Genomic DNA, 25,865 nt, shown 5'->3' with positions numbered 1-25,865 from the left:
ATCAAACTGTTGAGCATGCTCCTCCGCTGATGACAGAAAATAGTTATTAAATTCTTGGTCTATTTGTTTATTATCCCTGGTCTGTTTTTCTGTGGCTTTACAATATAATTAATTTGCTTCCACATTGTAGAGGGGTTTCCTTTGGCTTATGTTATTGTAGATATGTAGTATTCTATTTTTGCCTTTCTCAGTTTATTAATAACACGATTTCTTAAACTTTTATAAATATTAATATCAATATTTAGTTTACTTTTAAGTGTTTTTTCAAAGCCATATCTCTTTCTTTCATTAGGTGTCTAATTTCCTCATTAACCCAAGGTAAAGATTTTTTATTAAAATTGTTTTGTCTTTTGCGAAATTTAGACATGACCCCTTTCACATTATTTGTTATTTCTTTACAGCAGTTATGTACATCTTTAATTTCCAAAAAGTAATTCCAGTTTATTGTATTTAATTTATTAACGAAAGCAGGAAAATAACTCTTCGGAATCGTTAACATATTTGATTTTACTCTGTTGCCATCTATAAGACGATTTTTAGATCATTTCCTAGCAATCAAAATCATATTATGGTCTGACAAACCAGTGAGAAAATTGTACGATTTCACTATTCGATCCTCTTTATTAGAAAATACTAGATCAATTTGAGTCTTGGAAGTTTTTGAAATCCTCGTAGCACCCTTAATTACCTGGGTAAAATCAAACTTTGTCATCAAGGTCTTAAGTTTTTTCCTTTTAATAGAATTAACCCGATCTTTATAAAAATCCCCCAGTATGATAACTTCAGACTTAGGACCAACCAATTTTCAACAATTTATCCAGCTCCTCATAAAGCATATCACTGCAAGAGGGGGATTATATAAAACCACGATTAAAAAGCGCATGGTTGGTGACAGTGATACTTCAACACATAGATACTCAATATTTAAATCATTTTCAAAAGTGACTTCACTGCACTTATAAAATCTCTTAAATAGATTGCCACTCCTCCTCCTTTACTTGTTTTTCGTCGTTTTTATAAAATCTATAACCTGGAATATCGACTAAATTCGTGTGCATCTTACTGTTGAGCCATGTTTCACTTAGAGCTAAAAAGTGCTTTGGTTTACTATTTTTGTCCCATATAACTTTAGCATGATTCACTGTTGGAAAAATCCAGTGAGATGTGAGCTTGCTCATTGATAGATCTGTTGTGGACTTCTGTCCACGTCCATTCAGCCTTGCAGTGTTTGGTGCCGGCAGTGACATTAGTAATTATTTGGGTTCGGTCCTGATTTATTGGGTAAATAGAAGATCTTCGCCTGTTATCCTTTCGCGTTTTGATGTTTTTCTCCTTGTGGAGATTTGAGATTTGTGAATTCATTTTCTTTTTACCTGCTCAACAATAAATTAAAGATGCCATTTTTTAATGACACTTACTGAAAGTAGAAAAGAATAATTTATTGTAAGTCTGACAAAGGATCTGACGCTGCCTTAATAAAAGAAAGGAGCATAGTTTCTAAACTTTATGAATTGAATGTTTTCTACTTTGTTGGTCTAGAAAATGTTTTCAGTCGATTGTACATGTGCACTTTATATGTCAATAATATATCACGTGGATGAGGAGAAATATATTTTATTCCACTGTTTTGGTCAACAATGCAGTTAAATGATCTCTTCAGCATGTCGACCAGTTCTGCACCTATATTTAATCATCCGTCCATCGTCTTCTGCCTGCCTGAGGTCCGGTTGCTCATACTGACGTCTCAGGAAAGACTTTGTGAACGGAAACCTGGAAGTTGCTTCCAGATGTTTGACAAATAAGATTTAACATTGGGATAACTGGTAAAATGATATTTTGAGAAAACGAGCCACGTATGTAAATAAATATTTATGACAGCTGCTTACTGCCGCCCCCCCCGATCAGGTGAGAGGCTTTCAGACAGCAAGAGCATTTTTGCAGTTCTTTAATAATCAGTTTTCTGAATTTATTGTTTTAATTTGCAGAAACTTGAATGTTTTCAGATTATAAAACTTTCTTTTTAAGGTGGTTTTTATAACTCTGTTTAAAAAGGTGCTTTTAGGTCCTCAAAGCCTTGAAACCGTTTAAATCCAGTCTCGCTGTAACCAACCACAGTCCTAGGATCTGTGGTAGCTTCCTTCTACTTTCCTAGAATAAAAGGTGAAGCTGCACCGACTGTCGGGCATCTGGAACCACAGTGTTCTTCTAAAAAGAGAATTGGTCCTAATTGCTCTTCTGTAGAGGAACTGAACGTCTTGTTGACTCTCAGACAGACCTTGTTTATCACGTGGTCTGAAAAATGTCTGAGCTCTGTTTGCCGTAGGATTTTGGTCTATGGGGCCGTCCTGACACAAGCCCTAAAGAAGTCATAGTTTTCATGTTTCTATCAATAACAGCAATCAATCAATATAACATAAAAATCAGTATAAACAGTATAATTTGTCAGTTAGTAAGCAAACAGTCCCTTATACATCTGTCCATGTATACATCTACATATTTATCTTTCCATTTTTGAATGTTTTTTCTCCATCTGTCCTCATCTGCTTGATCATCTCCATCTGTCTAGCTTTATTTATCTATCTGTCTTCATTTATTAGTGCCTGGTAATTATCGAAGTTCTTTATCAGGATTATTTGCACTGTTATGAGCAAAATGGACTTTCTTTAAAGGTGCTTCTGTATGAACAAAAGTGTAATAACATTTGGTTTGCAAACATTTCAAACAAATAAGAGGCTCATTAACTGCAATATTCTAAAGTAAAAACACATTTATTATAGTTTAATAGTTAATCAGATGTTTAAACAACTGAATAGGAGTTAATTTGCTCACTTCCTCCTGATGTATGTGTTTCACATGTAAATGACAAAGAGGGGGAGCTGGATTTTATTTTGAAATCGTCCCTGACAGACTGGCTTGTTTATAAAGAAATGCTTTATTTGAAGTGAATGTGCGCCTACAACGCCAGGTAAATTAGAGTTTTGGCCCATATGGGCTTCCATACGAGGGCTTAAACCACCATGGTTGATTTGTCTCTTTACGTCTGCTCTGCCCTCTTCAGTATTATTTAGAACATTTATTTGACAGAATGAACTATTAAATGTTACTTTTTTCCATGAAATCCCTTTTTTTTATCGGCCTAATGTAATATTAAATTTTCTGATAAACTATATTATGGATTTTCAAGAGGTGTAAGTCGTTTTCGTGAAAATTCCACAAACAAATGTTTAAAATACATCATGTTGTGATATAATAATATAATAAATGAGTTTTACGTATTTGCTCCTGTTTACTCGCTTTTAGCCACATTCAGTCAGTTTTTTTAAGAGTCAGTGGTGTTGTGTGAAACTGCCAAACCTTAATATTCAATGAAAATAACTCTCATTCTGTTAAAGTTTACATATTTATCCCGATATTGATCTAAAGGAAATATAAATATTCCATTTTCTGTTGTCACAGAAAAAACTCTTCGTTCCTCTGAGCACTGATGTCTTTTCTCTCTCGTTCAGCCTCATGCCAACCACAGCGCTCATGGTTCCTTACACTCCTTAGACACTGACGTAGTGGCCGGGGGCCCCTCTGACACCTATAGGGACAACCTGCGGAGAGTCCAGTCGACAGACAGCCTCGGTTCCTCGCTATCTTCGCAGCAGGGACTCGGCGGTCACAACCACAAGGCCAAGTCGGCCAGCAACCTGGACGAATCGGACTTCGGGCCCCTGGTGGGGGCGGACTGCAGCGTGGCAGACAGTAGTTTTGGTGAGACTTCGTCCATCGGCTCCATCAAGCTGACGGCGGGTCACTTCCTGCTGACTAAAGACCAGGAGAAAGCCATCAAAGCCATGACGCCTGAGCAGGAGGAGACGGCGTCGCTGCTGTCCAGCATCTCTCATGCTCCTGACACCGCTTATTTACCGCCTGCAGGCTACCGGCTCGTCAGCGACACTGAGTGGAACCTGCTGCAGCAAGAGGTACGCGCATTTATTTTCGGTATTTGCTTTTTCTTGGTTTTCTCTGTGTAATATTAGGCTTCCTTTCAATCTGAGTTATATCAAGGTCATCTGGATATATTCAAGAATTTTATTTAATTTATATAAAGCTTCAAAGTTACCTACTTACTTTTTATGCTCATGAAGGTAATACGTTTTGTATGTTGCCAGAAAGCAAAGGGTGCTTACTTAAGTAAAACATGAGAAGGCTCAGAATGAAACCTTGAGGAACTCCATACGTAATGAGCACTGATGTTGACTGATAAACCAGTTCATAAACCAGTGTCTTGTTGGTGTTCAACCAGGTAAAAAACGCTGGCAGGAAGCTCGGCCGACGCTGTGACATGTGCTCCAACTATGAGAAGCAGCTGCAGGTCATTCAAGGACAGGAGGCCGAAACACGAGACCAGGTCCGTGTCTTTTTTCTTTCTAGACAATCGTGATCATTTGTGAGCTGAGATGCTTTGTGTTGGAAGTCATGGTTTGACATTAAGCTCATGTTTGACATTTTTTCCTACAGGTGAAGAAGCTGCAGGCCATGCTGCGGCAGGCCAACGATCAGCTGGAGAGGACGATGATGGAGAAACAAAGTCTAGAAGAATCAGTAAAAGTAGGAAATGAGGAAACTGCTGCTAAGGTCTGCATACTGCAAAGCTAATGATATATTTAAAGCACTAAAAAAAGGTATTTTACTGATATTAATGCCATCTTAATTTTATTTTAATGCTCAAGTTGCAGCTGAGGATTTAGAATAAAACATTTAAACCCCAGTAGGTTTCACTAACCATTGACTTTTATATTGTATTTTCAGCATGCTTTCTCTGATTTCAGTTTAGAAACCTCACTGTTGTCCTTTGTGCGTTTACATTAAATAAAAAGTGCGGAGGCCTCAGTCCTTGATGCAGGCTTTTCACTCGCTACTGTCTAAAAAACACTTTGAAAAATAATAAAGGCCAGTAGAGCCTAAAAATAGCTTTAAATAAAAAGTGTGAAGATGGTAAAATTTAAAATTATTTAAGTAGTATGGTCAAATTAAAACCAGTTATCATTAAGCTCAAGCTACTGTCACATTGTTTCTTATCTTGCCACATATGTTGTCAAAATAAGCTTTAAAACAGTGGTTTTAGTCCTGGTCCTAAGGGCCACTGCCCTGCATGTTACAGGTCTTTCCCTGCCTACACAAACCAGACTGAGATAAATGGTTAATTAACTTCTACAGCACTTAGTTCCAAACTGAGGAGCTAGTTTAGTCAGTTAAAACATGAAGGACGACGAGCCCTGAGGACCAGGACTTCAACCACTGGTTTCAACCCATCTTACACTTCAAAAAGATCATTTTGTGAAACGTCCTGACACACGAATGAGGTTAGGGTGTCATTTATGGTATACCTTCATTTGGTATATTTTATTTAAATTGGGATGAGCTGTGTAAAATGTACAGCTTGCTACTGCATCAGGACAGAGTAAGCGATGATGACTATCTTGACCTAAACATTCATAATATAAAGGCCTAAATAACATCTCACACATCACAGAGCTGTAGGTGTCACAGTGGGCAGAGGACAACTTTAAAACAGGATGAGAGGAGCCGATGTTATCTGTTCTCCTTGCTAAAAACCACCAACATGCCCACAGATTATCTGTGATAAAGGATTTCCAGATTCTGCTTTTTTATTCCATGTGCACCTCCAACACCAAAATGGCGTCCATTTAAAAAAAAACATTTCCAAACCATGCCGGCCTTATTCTCTACTGCACACTTTAATGAGCTTTTTGCACTGACCTTCAGTCAGGAGAACTTTGCGCTGCTGCTTTCTCAAAGACTTGTGAAAGGAAACCAAAGAGATAAGAATCTGGAGATGTTTCTGCTTTGCAGCATTGTACTTCAAAAACGTTGATTCTCACCCAAACTAAAGACCTAGCAGTAGCATATGTGTTTTGCCAGCTTATAAGTGAGAAGTTAATTAAAGACAGATGACAAAGCTGTGGCCAGCCACAGACAACTGGCTCAAATTCTGTAGTTCTGCTAGTTTCTGCTGTAAAAAGATCACAATCTGCGGCCTGGAGAGTCAGCATGAGATCAAGAAGCATTCTTGATCTCATGTATCAAGAATATATTCATTGTTACAACTTTTCTTTTTCAGTTGTGTTCCGGCTTGATTTAATTTCCATGACCAAAATGGAGAAATTTGTGACAAAGCGAGCACAAACCAGCTGGATGTTGCCAAAGACTTACGCCTCAGTGGATAACGCAATGCCCACCCAACACAAAAGAAGTGATGGCAAAGTCTTCATCTCAAAATCGAAGATTTATTTTGGTGGTTTATCTGGAGAGGAGCAGGAAGTGAGATGAAATGTTGCTCCAGGATGTCTGGATGTCTATGGATTCATGGATTAAAAAGCACCTTCTGCAAGGCCATTCTGCCTGTAATTCACCACAGTGGAGAAAGGTCGCCTGTAATTGAAAAATATATTTTGAAACCGCAATTATGTTGACAACATAGTCCCCCAGACGGGAGCCACCCACTATAGCATGTGGCCCAGGCACCCCTACAGATGTGGTGTTGTGTATCTTAGGGAGGGGGGGGGGTGGTGCCAAGGCGCCGGCACGAATCCCGTGTCCTATTTACAACAGTTGTCCATCTGACACTATGATCTAGATGACGCATCATCATCCAGTTATGATACTAGCTTCTGGTTTTTAAGTGATGTGACATGTTTGGTGTGAAAAACAGTGGAAAGGCAGATTATGTTTTATTTATATCTTATACTTTTAATATTTATAATTTTACAGTACATTTGCTCTTCAACCTTTAACTGTATAACTTTCCAACAAGCTCTCTTCTTTTCCCTTATAGGTGTCAGCCTTCATGCAGAGAGTCCAGGAATCAGAAACGCTGCTCAGCACGCTACAGCAGGCCTTCAGTGAGGCTAAGAGGAACACACAGGAGCAGATGGTGAGCAGCATGATAACACCACACTGCCTGTCCCTGTCTGATGACTTTATCATCAGCATGGAGAAGACAGCTAGGCTGAAAAGCATCATCAGTTTGTCTTTGTTGATCACTTGCAGCCAAGCTAAGTGGCAGCTGGTGACTCCTGTCTGCTGGTTTTATCTCACCATCACCACGGTTCTTCACAGCCACAGGATAATAAGACAGGCTAATGGGTTTAGGATGTTTTACTTGCATGTCTCTATATCGGACACTGATCAAACTTTATTTTTAAGATTTTATTGTTTTCAAAAGATTTGAAAACAATAAAAAATGTCTCAGAGAATAAAAGGGGAAGATTTAATTATAATTGTTATATAAACTGGGACTGACAAAAAAAAATGATTTTTAGAAAAGAAAAAACATGCAAACGATGGCTTCACAAAGTGCTTAAAGGACTGTAAGATGCAAATTAAAAGTCTTACAGAAATAAAAGCACATATATAACAAAATGGTATGAGGACTGAGAAAATGTTAGAAATATAAGAAGCAAGAGGTGGATTAAAGAATTATAAAAATTATTAAGTGGTTAAAAAACAAATAAATTACATAAAAATGTTATAAAACATTTATGGTTTCAGTGAACAGTTACTACTGTCATGAAATATAAAAGGAATAATTAAAATTAGCATTAAATCTGATCTAACAACCGCAGTCAAGTCAAATAAAAATATAAACAGAAATAATTAAGGCAGACTAAACTTCAGAGGCCAAACAAAAAAGTTAAGTCTTAAAATGAATAGACTTTTTATTTGCCGAAACAAGCTTATGTTATTTTAACTAGAGTTAAAGTGAGCAGGCTTCATACAGATTGGAGTTTTTTTTTAAGGTCTGATTCCATCTTTTCTTTTTCTAAGGACTATAAGACATACAGTTTCATCGATGTTTATTTTGCCTCAAATGAAGAGTTGAATCCTTGACCTTTAATCCAACAGGAAATTAAGGAATTACCAGATTATCCTCATGAGTGCACCAAATCCTGTCCCTAACTTTGATAATGTCTTTACTAAGCTGGAAACCCAAAACTTCATCAAACAACATGCTGCTTGTTGATGTGTTTACAGACCAGAAGACATGGGAGCCTTTAGTTTTGATGCGTTTAATGAACAGGAAATAAATGATATGTTTGAACTATTTGATCACAGGAAAATGAGGAGATTTTGCTCCCCAGTCCATTGCATCACAGGCTTTAACTGTTTTTGGTTTTCTTTGTTGCTTTAAGATGTAAATAATAACAAAGAATAGATTCCTTGTTCTGTTTTTTTCCTGCATCAGTTATGCAGATCATTAGACTCTCTGCAGGGCTTCCTGGTGTTGAAGCCCCAAATATATATATGTGTGTATATGTGTGTATGTGTGTCTGTGTTTACAAGAAGGCTGGGAAGTCCTTTTTCTTTGCTGGTCAAGATGCTTAAACCTAAAGAAATGGGTTTGAATCAAATCAGAAATAAAAGCCTGATGATCATCCTGAGAGGGAAAACAAAGGCTCCTTCTGGGAATCTGCTGCTGTAGGGATACCGAACAGCTATGTGACGAGATGTGAAGGATTATTTGTTGTTTCGTTTTTTTTAGGCGGTGCTGTTGAAGTCGAGGGAGCAGGTGGCGGATGAACTAAGCAGACTACAGAGAGACAATGAGAGCCTGCAGGGTAAACACAGGCTGCATGCAGAACTACAGCAGCAAGAAGACTTCCAGATGCCCAATACTGTGCAGGTACGTCTTCAATGCACAGACCTTTTAATGCTCTTCAGCAAGTAATGTAGTTTAGTTCATTTATTTAAGTAATGTATTATTTAACTGTGCTCATGTCATATTCTAATTGTATTGTGTAGTTTTCATTAGCTCTAAGTAGGGCTGAAACAATTCATCGGATTAATCTAATTAATCAAATATTGAAGTAATTGAATAATCGTTAACCGGAATATACAGACTAAAACATTTGCTGACAGAACAACCCACTCAGAGCAGTAATTAAGCCAAACCTGTACAAAAAATATATAAATTTAGCATTTAAGATCATAAACCTTTGTCTGTAAATATGCTCTAACCAGAACTCCCCCAAGTGGCCCAGCTTTAGCTTCACCTTGTTCAAATTCTGTACAAAATCTGCTGTTAAGCAGCTTTTCCTATCCAGTTAATTGGTTAATCAAAAAAATCGTCGCAAGATTAATCGATTAGCAAAATAAAATAATTGTCAGTTGCAGCTCTAGCTGTAAACCATAATCTCCAAAATCAAGAGGAAGTGAATGCTTGAAATACAGTGGGGAAAATGTGTATTCGATACGTTTATTTTCCAACATTTCCCGCTTACAAAGAATGGAGAGGTCTGAGTAGATAAGAGGTTAAACAGTTCCCCACCTGATTCTGCTGCAGGATCTACAAGGCCTGGTGCTGCAGCTGCGGGACGACGTGGTGGCGCTGCGAACGTCGGCCGATCACTTGGAGGAGAAGCTGAAAGCCCAGATCCTGTTCCTGAAGGAGCAGATCCAGGCGGAGCAGTGTTTGAAGGAGAACCTGGAGGACACCCTGCAGTTGGAGATTGAGGGCTGCAAGGAGGAAATAGGTGAGAGTCTGTAGGGTAAACGTTCATTATGGTGCTATTTTCTGGGCATTATTTAAACCTCTTCTATGTTTCTGCTTTTGTTTTACCTCCCTTGATCATTGTCTTACAGACATCCTGGAAGGTATGAACATAACTCTGAAAAAGCTCCATTTAACAGCTTTCGTGTGTGTTAATAGCACACAGTCCTTGTAAAAACATTCATATCCTTGGCACTTTTTTACCATTTTGTGTATTTTATGTGAAGCACCAAAACAAAGCCGTGCAGAAGGACTCCGTCTACTGATTAGATGACTTCCAGTTAGAACTGGTTGCACTGGATATCAGAAGAAATCCTTTTACTTTCACTATGCAATCGTGCACTGCTTCGTGTTGGTCTGTCACATAAAGTTGTGGTTTTAACGTGACGACAAAAGGTGGGAAAGTTCAAGGGGTGCGAATACTTTCTTGCAAGGTGCTGTATAGTGGGCTTCAAAGCAACAGGGACTGTTTGTTTCCTCACCTTGAGAACTGCTGTCAGAAAACTCACCTCACTGAGTGTTTGATAGTCCACAGTTACTGTACCGTGCAGACGTCTTAGAACCTCCCCTCATTTCCTGGTAGAAACCAGACTTACTTGCAACGATTTGAAAACATGTTGATCAGGAGGTCTTCAGGCTTTCTGAAGGTCTTCCAAAGATTTTCTTTGAGCTTTTGCTGCTTTTTCGACTCTTATAATTCAGTTCTGAAGATTCTATTTAAGAATCTCCTTTCTCATAATGTAATAAGTGAGAGAAAACTTAAGACTTTTGCACAGTACTGTGTCTTTAAATGTAACAGCCTTGTATGCTCAAAGGTGAGAGTTATAGGTATTTTTAGGTCTTTAAACCAAGTAGGCGTCTCAAGCTGGATCTGAACCCTTGTAGAAAACCTCAAACTGTTTTGTTTTTTCAAACCCAGCCATGTTTAATATTAGATTTGACTCATCGTTTTAAAATGTCTACACATTATATTTTTGTTTTACTTCAGATGCAGCAAGTCACAGAATGTATTCATTTCCTAGTTGAATAGTTTAAATAATCCAAAACAAAACCTAAAATTGTCTACTTTAAATAATAAAATAATCTCTTCACTTTTTCAAAAACGATTTCTCTGGTAAAATCTAACTTTTTAAAGCTTTACCTAAATTAAATGGGTTGATATGTAAGTTTAATGTTTTGTCCAGCTGTATGAGTGTCATTTTTTAGGGTCTGTTTTGCTTTTGCAGTCATTAAACCCCAGAATGTCTTCATGTTCAACTTGTTCTTACAGTCCAGCTCCGCTCTAAAGGTCCGGTCAGTCCGTTTACTTTTTGCCGCTTGTTTGAAATTTCTTGCCGTGTTTTTAACACAAGCAGAGCACAAACTCTCCCTCAGCGCAGCTGCTTTGTTGAATTATTCATACGTTTGAAGGAACTGAATGAGATCTCCACAGAGAATAACAGTTTTAAGATTCAGATGAGCTCTACGATCCTCTAATGATGCCTCTTTTGTTGTTGTTTTTCTCTATAGCGTCGTTCTCCAGCCTGAAGACGGAGCTGGAGCGAATAAAAGCAGAGAAGGAGCAGGTGAGGTCACCTCTCAGCCTCTCTGTGCGTAAATATGTGAAAAAATGTTCATCTTTATTTTTCATGAATCTGCAATCCTCCATGAAAATGTTACAACAAAGAACAGCAGCAGTATGTCAGTGAGCTGTGCATGGACTAGTAACATGATACCATGAAAATAAGTAAATAAATCACATGTATTTAGATGGAATAATTTAGGATATCAACACGTGATTAAAAAGCTGTTGATCCTGCAGCACAACCCCTGCTCTCTGTATTTGTGTGTCCATCCATCCATCCATAGACCTTGTCTTTACAAACAAACCAGAAAGAATAGGGAAAACATATAATTTAGTAACAAGATTATCAGACCATAATTTCACACTAATTGCAAGAAAGTTAAATAAAAACAGATTTAGGGACCAAAATCAACCAAAAAAGAACGAAGAGATATCATTTATCTCAAAGAAGGATTTATCTCTATTGGAAAATGACATACAGCAAATTAACTGGAATAAAATAACAGAAAATCAACCATGTGAACAAGCCTGCAATGATCTAATATCAGTTTTAAGAAATATTTTATTAAAGTATAAAAAGACAAAAAAAAATAAAACTTAAGTTTACCATGGTTTAATGCTGAACTCTGGGAAGTAATGAAGAAAAGAGTAGCCTCACTAAAAAAGTTTATCAAAACCAGATTAACAACTGATTATTCGATATAACGAAGTTTGAGAAATAAGGTCATAACATTGCTTAGAAAAACAAAGGCAAACTTTTTCCTCAACTTAATTAAAGATGCAAAAGGAAATAGTAAATTGTTATGGAAAAATATTGATAAAGTACTTAGAAAAAAGAAAAACACCAGTTATGACATACAGCTCAAAATAAATGACAATATTGAAAATGATACTGAAATTTTAGCAATATATTTTAATGAATATTTTATTAATTCTGTTGAGAGGCTGGCCCAGTTGTTCCCAACACATTGCTCTTCCCACTCATTATTCTGTTATACATCAACCATTAGTCTGACACCTGTTAATGACACAAAGGTGGAAAAGATTATTGGGCAACTTAATAATAGCAAAGCTAAAGACCTGTATGGATTGGATAGTGTATTTCTAAAAACCCATTCAGAAAGTCTGATCCCAGTCCTGACAAAAATAATAAATTGGTCCAATAGAGATGGTATATTTCCTGATGCATTAAAAACTGGCGTTGTTATACCTGTATATAAGTCTGGAGACAAACGCGAGGTTAATAACTATCGGCCCATTACCATCCTCCCTACCATCTCCAAAGTCCACGAAAAGGTTGTGTCAGAGCAACTAATCTAACATCTTGAAACCAATGCTTATTTAAATCCTTTGCAATTTGGTTTTAGGAAAAAATATTCAACAGAGACCGCTTGTTCCTACTTCCTTGAAGAAATTAAATCAAACCTAGACCAAGGAGGGGTAGTGGGAGCTGTCTTCCTAGACTTACGAAAGGCTTTCGATACTGTTTCCCACAGTATTTTATGAAGCAAACTATCAAACTATGGACTGTCCAACCAGACAATAAACTGAATAACATCATACCTGAGTGGCAGAAAACAATGTGTTCGAGTAAATCCCATACTGTCCACTCTTAAAAATTGCACCATGGGAGTCCCACAGGGCTCTGTATTAGGGCCACTGTTTTTTAGTTTATACATCAACAATCTCCCCTTGGTATGTGACATCAACATCATCATGTATGCGGACGACACTGTTCTGTTCACTTATGGAAAAAATATAAGTGAAGTGGCTGAAAGATTAACAGGGGAATTGAAAAAAGTTTCTGCCTGGCTAAAAAGTTGTTGTCTCACCTTAAATGTAGAAAAGACTGTTGCAATGTACTTTACAAATAGACATAAATCTTTAGATTATCCAGACATTTATATAAATGAGGAAAAAATAATAAATGTTAACAGCTTCACTTATTTAGGTGTTACTCTGGACCAAACCTTGACTTTTAAAAATTGTGTAAAAAAATTGTGCAACTCTTTAAAATTTACTCTGGCAAATTTTAGGTTCATCCGAGGACCCCTTACCATTGAAGCATCACATATGTACTTAAATTCCATGATTTTTTCCCGTATTCTGTATTGTGTGACTAGCTGGTCGCAGGCATGCAAAACAGTCTTAAAGCCTCTTGAATCAACCTTCAAAAGTGCAATAAAAATTCATGACAAGAAATGTAGACAGTATCACCACTTTCATATTCTTTCAAAATACAATTTTTTAAATTTTAATAACCTTTTTATGCATGCAAACATTTGCTTACTTTTTAAAATTATTCATGGTATTATTGCTCCTCCTCTAAGAAGGTACGTCACACTGAGCTCAGAAAAAACAACTAGAGTAACAAGGGCGACCTCTAGAGGAGAGTGCAGCATTCCAAAATGTAAGACATCTTTTGCTAAATCTGCCTTCTCTGTTGTTGCCATGAGTCAGTGGAATACATTATAACATGTACAAGTTTCTCAATGTTTGCACATTGGACAAAGAAATGGCTTTTATCAATGTGTGTATGAACAAATAGGTATGTTTATTGTATAAGTGCAAGCGTGTGATAGAGAAATGATAAATCCCTGGAAGTCTTTAATAACTGGTGTAACTGAGGGTCGAGGTCTGTTACGATTGTATTGTATTAGTTTATGTTCACTGGTTCTCTTCTCTCATACATTTCCATTAAAAAAAAAAAAAAAAACTGTTACGTTTTGATTAATATCAACCTGTCAAGGGACTACAGGTGGAAATTAGCATCTTTTGCTTTAACCTGGCACCTTGCATATTTCCTGTTTTTAGGTCAATGTATTGCTGTGCACTGTCCCTGTACAAATAAAGGAAATCATCATCATCATCCATCCATCCATCTTCCTGTCTGTCCCTCTTCCTTCCTTCTAGTCTGATTTTCTGCCATAAATCCATTTAGAAGTTTTGTTTTTAAACTTTAAAAATTGGTTAAAAAAGGACTGAAAACTCTAGAATTATGAATCTGGAGCGCAGGAACCCTGTGAATGGATCGGTTGCTTCATCCTGACTATCTGGTATCGGTTTGTTTTTGCAGCTGCAGAGGAGTTTAGCTGAGAAGACCAAGACACTGGACAGCATCCAGAGAGTGACAATGAGCCTGGAGCAGCAGCTTAAAGACGTCACCAGCGCCAAGGTTTGTGGTGTAGTTACACTTAACTGATTAAATGTTGAAGACAAAATCTTTTATTAATTGAACAAACTGAATATTTGAAATGAAATATGACGTCTTACTGAGATGTGTTTAACATCAAGTCGTTTTTGCTCTTTCTGTCCCCTGCATTCATTTATTTTGTGTGTGTGTGTGTGTGTGTGTGTGTGTGTGGGCCTAACTACCGTAGGGTGCGTTAGAAAGTCAGGTCCTCGATGAAAGAGACAAAGCCCAGCGGCTGCAGACTGAGCTGGACGTCAGCGAGCAGGTTCAGAAGGACTTTGTCAAGCTTTCTCAGACGCTTCAGGTAAGCGGGGAGTTTTTCAGTTTATCTGTTTGGGACGTCTGAGTGTCTGTAAACATACAGAACCATCCAAAAGTATTTGCACCCTGTGAACTTTTCACATTTTGTCACATTACAACCACAAACGTCAATGTATTTTATTGGGTTTTTGTTTGGTGATAGAACAACACAAAGCTGTAGATACATCTGAAAAGAATATTTACATGGTTTTCAAATTATTTGCAAATAAAAATGAGAATAGTGTTGTTTGCATTTGTTTTAAATACTTTGTAGAAGCACCTTTTACAGCAGTTACACCTTGAGGCTGAATTTGTTTTGTCCATTTTTTTTTTTTTTTGCAAAATAGCTCAAACTCAGATTGGGTGGAAAGTGTCATTACTCAAGTTTCACCACAGATTCTCAATTGGATTTATGTCTTGACTTTGACTAGGCCACTTTAACACATGAATAGGCTTTGATCTAAACTATTCTCTTGCAATTCTGACTGAATGTTTAGGGTTGTTGTCCTGCTGGAAAGTAATCGTTCACCTCAGTCTACAGTTTTCTGCAGCCTCAAACAGGTTTTCTTCCAGGATTGTCCTGGATTTAGCTCCATGCTTTTTCCCATCAACTCTGACTAGCTTTCATGTCTCTGCTGAAGAAAAACATCCCCACAGCTTGAAGTTGGCATCTCTGTTTTACCTTGAGGATGGTGTATTCAAGATGATGTGTGGAGGGTTGTGGAAAAGCTGAGTGTATGAATACTTTTGCTCAGCCCTGTATGACTGAACAGGAAACCCTGTAGGGGGAATTTTTGATGACCCAGATGCTCCGGTGAAAAAACAACGCAAATTGTTTTTGTCCGCAGGTACAGTTGGAGCGAATACGACAGGCAGAGTCCTTGGATCGGATCAAAGTAATCCTGAACGACACCAACTTGACCGATATCAACCAGCTTCCAGAGACATGATAGCCTCAGAACGAAAACTGGCTTCAGTTCCATCCCCCTCTGTCCCTCTGACCGGCCCGCTAACACCATAATCCGACCCTTCCCGCTGCCCGTAAAAACACTGGAAGAGTTTGGAAGGACAAGAATCCGATGCGTTGCAAGGAACTCCTGGCTAGCTGTGTACATTTCAAGCCTCGGATAGAATAATGAAGAACACTACTAAAACGTGTAAATGACTAAATGTGTGATTGTGGATTGAGAGGGTGTAAGGCCCTCTCCCTGTGGGGGTCTGTCTGTGTCATGTTTCTACTGTAGATACGACTGTCTGTATTAGCTCAACCAAAAACAAAAGGTTTGTTGTCCTCTAATGCACTTTTCATCTCTCTGTCTCCCTCTGTGCTCAAAGTGTTTGATAACCCACCCCCCCACCCCACACACACACACACAAATACACACACTTAAAGTGATAAATTATGAAGGATGGGAAATACTTGCACATACTTTAACTGGGATAAAAGGAACAGAACGTCCTCCGCTGCATTTTCCTGATTTTGGCGTTCTTATTGTCTACCTATAGTTTTTTCTTTTGAAGAGCGTGTGTGGAAACTTTTGTCACATTCGAATCTGAGTTTTTCTTGACTGTCAGAAGACACTATTTAAATCCAGGAGCATGTAGAGAAGAACACAATAAGTCAACATAAAAGAGAAAATAGGAAGGAATGGATTTAAGGTTGCTTCTATTATGATTTCCTTTTTTCAGATAGGCCAAGAATTGATGATCTTAATGTCTGTTTGAAGATTTTAGATGTTAGTGGGCTGCTTTTAGGCTACGATGGAAAAGCACTAGAAGAAGTGGATTCTTAACGAGCTGTTTTCTCCCCCCTCTGACTGCTTGTCTTCACTAAACTGTCATGAAATGGTTCGTCCATCACTACGAGAACTTCTGTTGTCTGTGAACTGATTTCAATTAAATAACCCAAAAGTTTGAGTGCATAATTTCCACTTAAAATGAGCTCCTGGGGTGACTAATTTGAACATTAACCATCTATATAATGATGAGGTGGAGGGCAGAACCTTTGCTTGGTTTTGTTTCCATAGAGCTAGCTCATCATCCCGGGCCACGCCCTCACCTGCTGACCAGCGCACACAGCACCAGACCTTGAAGGGAAGGTGTTATGACTGTTGTCAAAAGGTGCTGGCTTTTGTTTTACGTGTGAAATTCGAGTTAGCATGTGCCTCTTTGTGATTGATGGACCCGGAAGCAAACTGATGCATATTGGTTACTTGCGAGGACATGACGCTGTGGCGGATCGCCCGTCATCCCAACCAACCGCACCTTTACCTGTGAAGCACCTCTGTGAACATCTTTAGATTTATAGGTGATGTCCAGGAGTTTCTGGAGGTGGACTGTTTTTTTTATCTTAGTTTTCTCCTGTTTATTTCAGTTAGGGAGGTAAGTTATTGTAATTTGGTTAATTTTGATTAACTAATTAATTTTAAATTGTAAGTTTGGGGTAATATTTTTCAATTCAATTCAGCTTATTCATATAGTGCCAATTCACAACACATGTTGTCTCAAGGCACTTCACAACAATCAGGTTCATACATTCCAATTAATCCTAATCATTGAACAGTTCAGTCAGATTCAGTTATTTATTCAAATTGTATAAAACGTTTTTCTATCTAAGGAAACCCAGCAGATTGCATCCAGTCAGTGACTTGCAGCATTCCCTCCTCCTGGATGAGCATGTAGAGACAGTGGACAGTCACTGGCGTTGACTTTGCAGCAATCCCTCATACTGAGCATGCATGTAGTGACAGTGGAGAGGAAAAACTCCCTTTTAACAGGAAGAAACCTCCAGCAGAACCAGAACCAGGCTCAGTGTGAGCGGCCATCTGCCACGACCGACTGGGGGTTTGAGAGAACAGAGCAGAGACACAAAGAGAACAAAGAAGCACTGATCCAGGAGTACTTTCTATGGGAAGGAAAAGTAAATGTTAATGGATGTAGCTCCTTTAGTCGTTTCACCTATAAAGAAAGAACAGATAAACTCTGAGCCAGTTTTCAAGGTTAGAGTCTGAAAGAGAGCACATATAATTAGTTACAGTAAAAGCTCAGTCAATTTCCATGTCTAGGAGAGAGAAAGGGTTAAACACTAAAAGACAGGGCTATGTGGATCATCGGTAGAGGGTGAGCATTAAATTGTTGCCAGCAGAAGCTCGGATGATTCCCCTCTCCAGAAAGGTGTCACAGGTAGACACAGAGCCAGGCCAGGTGTAGCTTCTAGGAAGAGAAAAGAGAGAACAAAGTTAAAAGCTGAAATAACAGCAAATAATGCAAAATTGGAGAGTATTGTGAGAATGTAGCGAAGAGGGTGAAAGTGGTCATTATGTCCTCCAGCAGCCTAAGCCTATAGCAGCATAACTACACAGATAGTTTCAGTTCAGATTATTTAGTTAAACAGCGCTTATTTACAACAATGTCGTCTCAAGGAACCCCACAAAGGGTCCCACTGATGGTCATTGTTATACTAAAAACCACAATGATTGGAATACCTCCCTCTGTCAGACCAATTATAACCATTGGAAAAGAGAAGGGTTCATACAGGTAGCAGAAATGGAGGGTGTGTTTGCACCTCAACCATAACTGAGCCGGTTTAGGCTAAACCTGACTCCCCCTTAATCCAACCAACAGAGAGGGAAGAAGACGGAGGTAAAAAATAAGGAAGATAGCTCAGGATAACCTAAGCCACTCTAACTATAAGCTTTATCAAAAAGGAAAGTTTTAAGCCTAGCCTTAAAAGTAGACAGGGTGTCTGCCTCACGAACTAAAACTGGGAGCTGGTTCCACAGGAGAGGAGCCTGATAACTAAAGGATCTGCCTCCCATTCTACTTCTAGAGACTCTAGGAACCACCAATAAACCTGCAGTCTGAGAACGAAGTGCTCTGTTAGGAACATATAGAACAATCAGATCTCTGATGTATGATGGAGCTAAATCATTAAGGGCTTTATATGTGAGGAGGAGAATTTTAAATTCTAGTCTGGATTTAACAGGGAGCTAATGAAGGGAAGCTAAAATAGGAGAAATATGATCTCTCTTTTTAATTTTCATTAGAACTCTTGCTGCAGCATTTTGAATCAGCTGAAGGCTTTTAACTGCATTTTGTGGACATCCTGATAGTAAATAATTACAATAGTCCAGCCTTGAAGTAACAAATGCATGGACTAGTTTTTCAGCGTAACTCCTGGACAGGATATTTCTAATTTTGGCAATGTTCCGGAGGTGAAAGAAGGAAATCCTAGAAACCTGTTTAATATGGGATTTAAATGACATGTCCTGGTCAAAAATAACACCAAGGTTTTTACTTTATTATCGGAGGTCAATTTAATGCCATCCAGGTTAAGTGATTGACTAAGCAGTTTCTTTTTTAAAGACTCCGGTCCAAAGACGACAACTTCTGTCTTGTCTGAATTTAGAAGCAAAACATTTAAAGTCATCCAAGTTTTTATATCTTCAAGACATGCTTGTAGTCTATCTAACTGGTTAGGTTCATCAGGATTTATGGATAAGTAAAGCTGAGTATCATCAGCGTAACAGTGAAAATTTATCCTATGCTGCCTGATAATTTGACCCTATTGGAAGCATATATATAGTAAAGAGAATTGGCCCAAGTACTGAACCCTGTGATACTCCACAATTAACCCTGGAGTTTAAAGATGATTTATCATTTACATGAACAAACTGGAATCTGTCAGACAGATAAGATTTAAACCAGCCTAGCGCTGTTCCCCTGATCCCTACAGCTTATTCCAGCCTTTCTAAGAGAATTTTGTGATCGACTGTATCAAATGCAGCACTGAGATCTAACAGAACCAGAACAGACACAAGTCCATTATCTGAGGCCATAAGAATATCATTAGTGACTTTCAGCAGAGCTGTTTCAGTGCTATGATGAGCTCTGAAGCCTGACTGAAACTCTTCAAACAGGTAATTGCTGTGTAAATGCTGACACAATTGATTAGCAACTATTTTCTCAAGAATTTTAGATAAGAATGGAAGATTGGATATAGGTCTGTAATTTTTCAAGTCATCTCGATCAAGCGAAGGTTTCTTAAGTAAAGGTTTAATTAGAGCTAACTTAAAAGCCTGTGGTACATATCCATTTACTAAAGATAGATTAATCATATCTAAAATGGGGCTGGTAATCAGAGGGAACACTTCCTTAAATAATTTGGTTGGGATTGTGTCTAACATACAAGTTGAAGGTTTAGATGAAGCTAATATTTCTGATAACTCAGGAAGCTCCAGAGGATCAAAACAGTCCAAACACAAATCAGGTTCTGCAGTTATTTCCAATGTTGTCTCACTTGCTGAGGATGAAGTAATCATCTTCGGGAGTATGTCAAAGATTTTCTTTTTAATAGAATCAATTTTATTTAAGAAGAATCCCATAAAGTCATGACTCCTAAGAGCTAAGGGAATGGATGGCTCAACAGAGCTATGACTCTGTGTAAGTTTAGCAACTGTACTAAAGAGAAACCTAGGATTATTCTTGTTCTCTTCTATTAATGATGAGAAATAAGCTGTTCTAGCTTGGCGAAGTGTCTTTTTATACAACAGTAGGCTATTTTTCCAGATTAAGTAGGAATCCTCTAGGTGTCTAGAGCGCCATTTTCTCTCCAATTTTCTAACATTGTTCTTTAAAGTACGCAGCTCTGAATTAAACCAAGGAGCTAGTCTCCTATTAATGATTACCTTCTTTTTCAAGGGGGCTGCATTGTCTAATGCATCATGCAATGATGAAGAAACACTATGAACAAAAGAATCAATTTGTGAAGGGGAAGAAACAGAATTATTGCCCTCTACTGTGCTTTTCAGTGATAATGAGGAAATTAAAAGTGGAACAGATTCTTTAAAGGTTGTTACAGCATCGCCTGATAATGATCTACTATAATAAAATTTTCTTTCAGGTGTGGAGTACTCGGTTAAATTAAACTCAAAAGTTATTGAGTAAGAAATGGTCAGACAGGACAGGGTTATGAGAAAATATTGTTATGTCTTTACACTCAATGCCATATGTCAGCACAAGGTCCAGAGAATGAAGACAAAGGTGGGTAGGTTTGTTAATGTTTTGATCAAAGCCAATTGAGTCTAAGATAGCATTAAACGCTATATGTAGGCTATCACTTTCAGCGTCTACATGAATGTTAAAATCCCCCACTATAATAACTTTATCTGTATTTAACACTAAATCAGATAAAAGGTCTGAAAACTGATGTAAAAATTGAGCGTAAGGGCCTGGTGGATGGTACAAAACAACAAACAGAAGTGGTTTTAGTGCTTTGCAATGTGGATGAGGAAAACTAAGGATTAAATATTCAAAAGAGTTGTAGCTATTGATTGGTCTGGGGCTAATCAATAAATCGGACTGCTACCTACTGCTTGCTACTCCTCCTCCTCGCCCAGTAATTCGAGGAATGTGAAAATTTAAATAATTAGTAGGAGTTGACTTATTTATAGTAACATAATCCTCTTGCTGCAGCCAGGTTTCTGTGAGGCAAAGTAAATCAATCTGATTGTCACAAATCAGGTCACTAACATGCAATGTCTTTGAAGAGAGAGATCTTATGTTCAGTAAGCCACATTTAATTGTTTTATTTTTCTTTTCGGTCTGAGTTGTGTTTATCTTTATGAGATTTTCCTGATTTCCTCCTTTTAGATTATTTTTTAATCTATTCAATTTTGGCCGTGGGCGAGACACTGTCTTAATAGGGTAATGGGTGGGTAGCAGTACAGAAGCTGCAGAGAGGAGTGTTAAACTACGACCCTGCTTCCTGGTCTGAACCCTTGGTTGTCAGAGTATTGGAGAACTAATAAATTCAACCAGATTCCCAGAAAGAAGAGCAGCTCCATCCAAAGTGGGATGGATGCCGTCTCTACGGATCAGACCAGGTTTTCCCCAAAATGTTCGCCAGTTATCAGTGTAGCCCACATTGTTTTCTGGACACCACCTAGACAGCCAGCGGTTTAATTTTCAGATAGTTTCCTTTTGTTTGTGTTTTTAGCATAATAGAATGGCATAAAAATATGCTTTATTGTCCCTCTGTGGGGAAATTCAGGTGTACCAACAGGCAAAGTGACAAAATGTAAGTATGCAGATTCACTCAAAGGTAAAAATTTATGAGGGCAGATTTACAACATGGGAAAATAATACTGTACAGTTATTAAAATGGTATACTCTGGTTAAAAGAAATACACAACTGAATAGCGTAACATAAAAAGAATGTACAACGTGCATGCAAACACAGCGTTTCTCTTTTCTTTATGTTTTTCTTGTTTTTGCGGACTGGAGGCCAGCCGGGTCAAAGACTGAACGCTTTGAGCTTGCATTTCCAGCTTCAGCCGCCTCTTATGGTCAAAAGATTACGACTCAACTCAAATAAGCCTCCTCACAATTAAAGGAGTTCACAATGCCTCCAGTGAAGTTCCCAGGGCCTTTGGAAGAAAATCAGGCCCAGAGCATCACAGATCCACCACCATGCTTAACTGTAGGCATGAGGTGTTTTTTTTCACAAATTCTCCCATTGTTCCAAGCCAGACCCACCTGGAGTTGTAGCTGAAAAACTCGATTGAAAAGTGAACAGCACAAATTTTTTTTCTTTCTTCTAGACACACAGAGGCCACTTTTAAAAGTGGTCCTAAATCGGAAGACTATCTGATGCTTTTTAAAGCGACCTCAGTCTGAAGCCTCTGATTACAGGTGCTTCTCAAAATATTAGCATATTGTGATAAAGTTCATTATTTTCCATAATGTAATGATGAACATTTAACATTCATATATTTTAGATTCATTGCACACTAATTAAAATATTTCAGGTCTTTTATTGTCTTAATACGGATGATTTTGGCATACAGCTCATGAAAACCCAAAATTCCTATCTCATAAAATTAGCATATCATTAAAAGGGTCTCTAAACGAGCTATGAACCTAATCATCTGAATCAACAAGTTAACTCTAAACACCTGCAAAAGATTCCTGAGGCCTTTAAAACTCCCAGCCTGGTTCATCACTCAAAACCCCAATCATGGGTAAGACTGCCGACCTGACTGCTGTCCAGAAGGCCACTATTGACACCCTCAAGCAAGAGGGTAAGACACAGAAAGAAATTTCTGAACGAATAGGCTGTTCCCAGAGTGCTGTATCAAGGCACCTCAGTGGGAAGTCTGTGGGAAGGAAAAAGTGTGGCAGAAAACGCTGCACAACGAGAAGAGGTGACCGGACCCTGAGGAAGATTGTGGAGAAGGGCCGATTCCAGACCTTGGGGAACCTGCGGAAGCAGTGGACTGAGTCTGGAGTAGAAACATCCAGAGCCACCGTGCACAGGCGTGTGCAGGAAATGGGCTACAGGTGCCGCATTCCCCAGGTCAAGCCACTTTTGAACCAGAAACAGCGGCAGAAGCGCCTGACTTGGGCTACAGAGAAGCAGCACTGGACTGTTGCTCAGTGGTCCAAAGTACTTTTTTCAGATGAAAGCAAATTCTGCATGTCATTCGGAAATCAAGGTGCCAGAGTCTGGAGGAAGACTGGGGAGAAGGAAATGCCAAAATGCCAGAAGTCCAGTGTCAAGTACCCACAGTCAGTGATGGTCTGGGGTGCCGTGTCAGCTGCTGGTGTTCGTCCACTGTGTTTTATCAAGGGCAGGTTCAATGCAGCTAGCTATCAGGAGATTTTGGAGCACTTCATGCTTCCATCTGCTGAAAAGCTTTATGGAGATGAAGATTTCATTTTTCAGCACGACCTGGCACCTGCTCACAGTGCCAAAACCACTGGTAAATGGTTTACTGACCATGGTATCACTGTGCTCAATTGGCCTGCCAACTCTCCTGACCTGAACCCCATAGAGAATCTGTGGGATATTGTGAAGAGAACGTTGAGAGACTCAAGACCCAACACTCTGGATGAGCTAAAGGCCGCTATCGAAGCATCCTGGGCCTCCATAAGACCTCAGCAGTGCCACAGGCTGATTGCCTCCCTGCCACGCCGCATTGAAGCAGTCATTTCTGCAAAAGGATTCCCGACCAAGTATTGAGTGCATAACTGTACATGATTATTTGAAGGTTGACGTTTTTTGTATTAAAAACACTTTTCTTTTATTGGTCGGATGAAATATGCTAATTTTGTGAGATAGGAATTTTGGGTTTTCATGAGCTGTATGCCAAAATCATCCGTATTAAGACAATAAAAGACCTGAAATATTTCAGTTAGTGTGCAATGAATCTAAAATATATGAATGTTAAATTTTCATCATGACATTATGGAAAATAATTAACTTTATCACAATATGCTAATATTTTGAGAAGCACCTGTATATTTCATGTGACAGTTTTGCATTGGTGGAAGCAGGAAGAATGTAAACAATGGACGAAACAACATGGCAGACATCTTTGACGGATTGTCATTTTGATATGCGAACTGATACACATGCTGGCATGTGAAGCATCATTCTTTACTTCAGTAAATACAGCATGCCGCCTGTGACAACGCTTCTGGGCATGCAGGTCAGAGCCATGACCTGCATTTATGTTATGATGTGAACCGTCTCAGTAAAATTTAGAATTAAGCCTGAAGGCCTGCAGCATAAAAATAGTCTCATCTGAGCAAAGCACACAGTCCCAGTTAAAGTTGCAGTACCATTTAACAACATGTTTACATTTGTAATGGTAGGACAGAGAGGGCTTTCTCCTGTTATCTCCGAAGCATCTGGTTAGCATTTAGATGTCTACTGTCTCTATGTGCTGCAGTTGTCTTACCTTGAGCACTGGAGATTTATTAACCTCCTTGGGTCTCCGTCCAGCCTGGGTTCTACGGTTCCAGTTTTAATTTTTTTAATAATTGCTCTGTTAATTGACTGTTGAGATGAGCAGGTTTAGGTCAATAGCTGTTTTTTTTTTAGCCTTATGAAGATCAGTTCACACCTGCCTTACATAAATGGCATATTCTATGGTTGTTCTACTTGATGAGTGGTTAAAAGATACAGACCGCTGTGCTGCATAATGTTTATACCCCATCAAACAGGAAGTCATTGATTCATAGAGATCCTGGACTTGATTAGTTTTTAAAAGTAAAAATAAAAAATTATTTGGTTAAATTTATTTCACAGGGATTTTTATGGGTGCCAATCATTGTGACACCTGTGATTTTGTTCAAAATAAATATCTCCTAAAGTACATTTTTTTCCAGATCTGGTAAATGTGCTCAAGTTAAAGGTTCCATCAATCACACCAATTCATCCAGGTTCTGAATCCAGCGCCAGACATTATTGCTTTTGGTTTCTTTCTGGGTCAACCGTAATTGTGGCGTGGGAACTCTCCCATGCTCTCTTACATATTGTTGAATCTTGACCTCGGACCTTAGCTGAAGCAAGTCAGGCATGTAGAGCTCTAGATGTTCCTGGTTATTTACTGACCTGGATGACTTGATGAGCTCTTGAACTAATTTCGAAAGGCTGGCCAGTCTTGGGAAGGATCCCCACTGTTTTTGCAGTTTTTATGCTAGTTTCTGGACAGAGTCAATGAACTGAACACATTCTTCAAAAGGTTCAGTGCAGGAACAAGTTCAACTTCATCCTCTCCTGCCAACAGTCAAGCAAAAATCTGACCCTCCTTTGACCCAAAGCTTTCCTGTCTCACCTTAAATGTTTTATCTTCCACATTGTTTATCGCTGTAGAGTTGGAGTTGAAGATGCCATCATACACCTGCTTTAACAAACCCATTGTCCTCGTGACCTTCGCCAGCAGCACTGTGAGGATCATGTTCTTTGATTTCTCCAGAACATTTATCACAATTCAACCTGATTTGCTTTGTCAGTAACTCCAGAAGACTCAGGTGGAGGCCTCAACAATCTCCTGGATCAAAGACTACCTGACAAACAGACCACAGTTTGTGAGACTGAAGGGTTGTGAGTCTAACCAGGTAGTCAGCAGCACAGGAGCACCACAGGGGACTGTACTCTCACCATTCCTTTTCACTCTGTACACCTCAGACCTCCAGGACCAGACAGACTCCTGTCATCTGCAGAAATACTCGGATGATTCTGCAGTCGTGGGGTGGATCAGAGATGGACTAGAAGATGAGTACAGGAAGGTGGTGGACCACTTTGTGGCATGGTGTGGAAACAATCATCTCATCTTGAACGTGACTAAAACAAAGGTGATGATTGTAGATTTTAAGAGAAACAGGAATAAGTCAAAAACTATTTCTATCATGGGAGAAGAAGTGGAGGTGGTGGAGGAGTATAAATACCTCGGTGTTCACCT

At 38.7% G+C, this 25,865-nt stretch overlaps 1 protein-coding gene across 1 annotated transcript in view; it reads left to right on the top strand.

The window, feature by feature from the left end:
* Positions 1 to 16,530, top strand: part of rabep1 (rabaptin, RAB GTPase binding effector protein 1) — a 31,142-nt gene extending 14,612 nt beyond the window's left edge. The window contains exons 9-19 of the mRNA XM_047379519.1: positions 3,507 to 3,968; positions 4,292 to 4,396; positions 4,507 to 4,623; positions 6,845 to 6,943; positions 8,552 to 8,692; positions 9,353 to 9,542; positions 9,652 to 9,663; positions 11,069 to 11,124; positions 14,200 to 14,298; positions 14,504 to 14,620; positions 15,465 to 16,530. Coding sequence (XP_047235475.1) covers positions 3,507 to 3,968; positions 4,292 to 4,396; positions 4,507 to 4,623; positions 6,845 to 6,943; positions 8,552 to 8,692; positions 9,353 to 9,542; positions 9,652 to 9,663; positions 11,069 to 11,124; positions 14,200 to 14,298; positions 14,504 to 14,620; positions 15,465 to 15,566 — 1,500 coding nt within the window. The 3' untranslated portion in view covers positions 15,567 to 16,530. The remainder of the gene's footprint in view (positions 1 to 3,506; positions 3,969 to 4,291; positions 4,397 to 4,506; positions 4,624 to 6,844; positions 6,944 to 8,551; positions 8,693 to 9,352; positions 9,543 to 9,651; positions 9,664 to 11,068; positions 11,125 to 14,199; positions 14,299 to 14,503; positions 14,621 to 15,464) is intronic.
* Positions 16,531 to 25,865: the final 9,335 nt, after the last annotated feature.

The sequence above is a fragment of the Girardinichthys multiradiatus genome, chromosome 11, assembly GCF_021462225.1.
Source record: "Girardinichthys multiradiatus isolate DD_20200921_A chromosome 11, DD_fGirMul_XY1, whole genome shotgun sequence".
NCBI lineage: Eukaryota > Metazoa > Chordata > Actinopteri > Cyprinodontiformes > Goodeidae > Girardinichthys > Girardinichthys multiradiatus.
The sequence above is the reverse complement of the archived record's forward strand: the minus strand, read 5'-3'. Positions and strand labels throughout refer to the sequence as shown.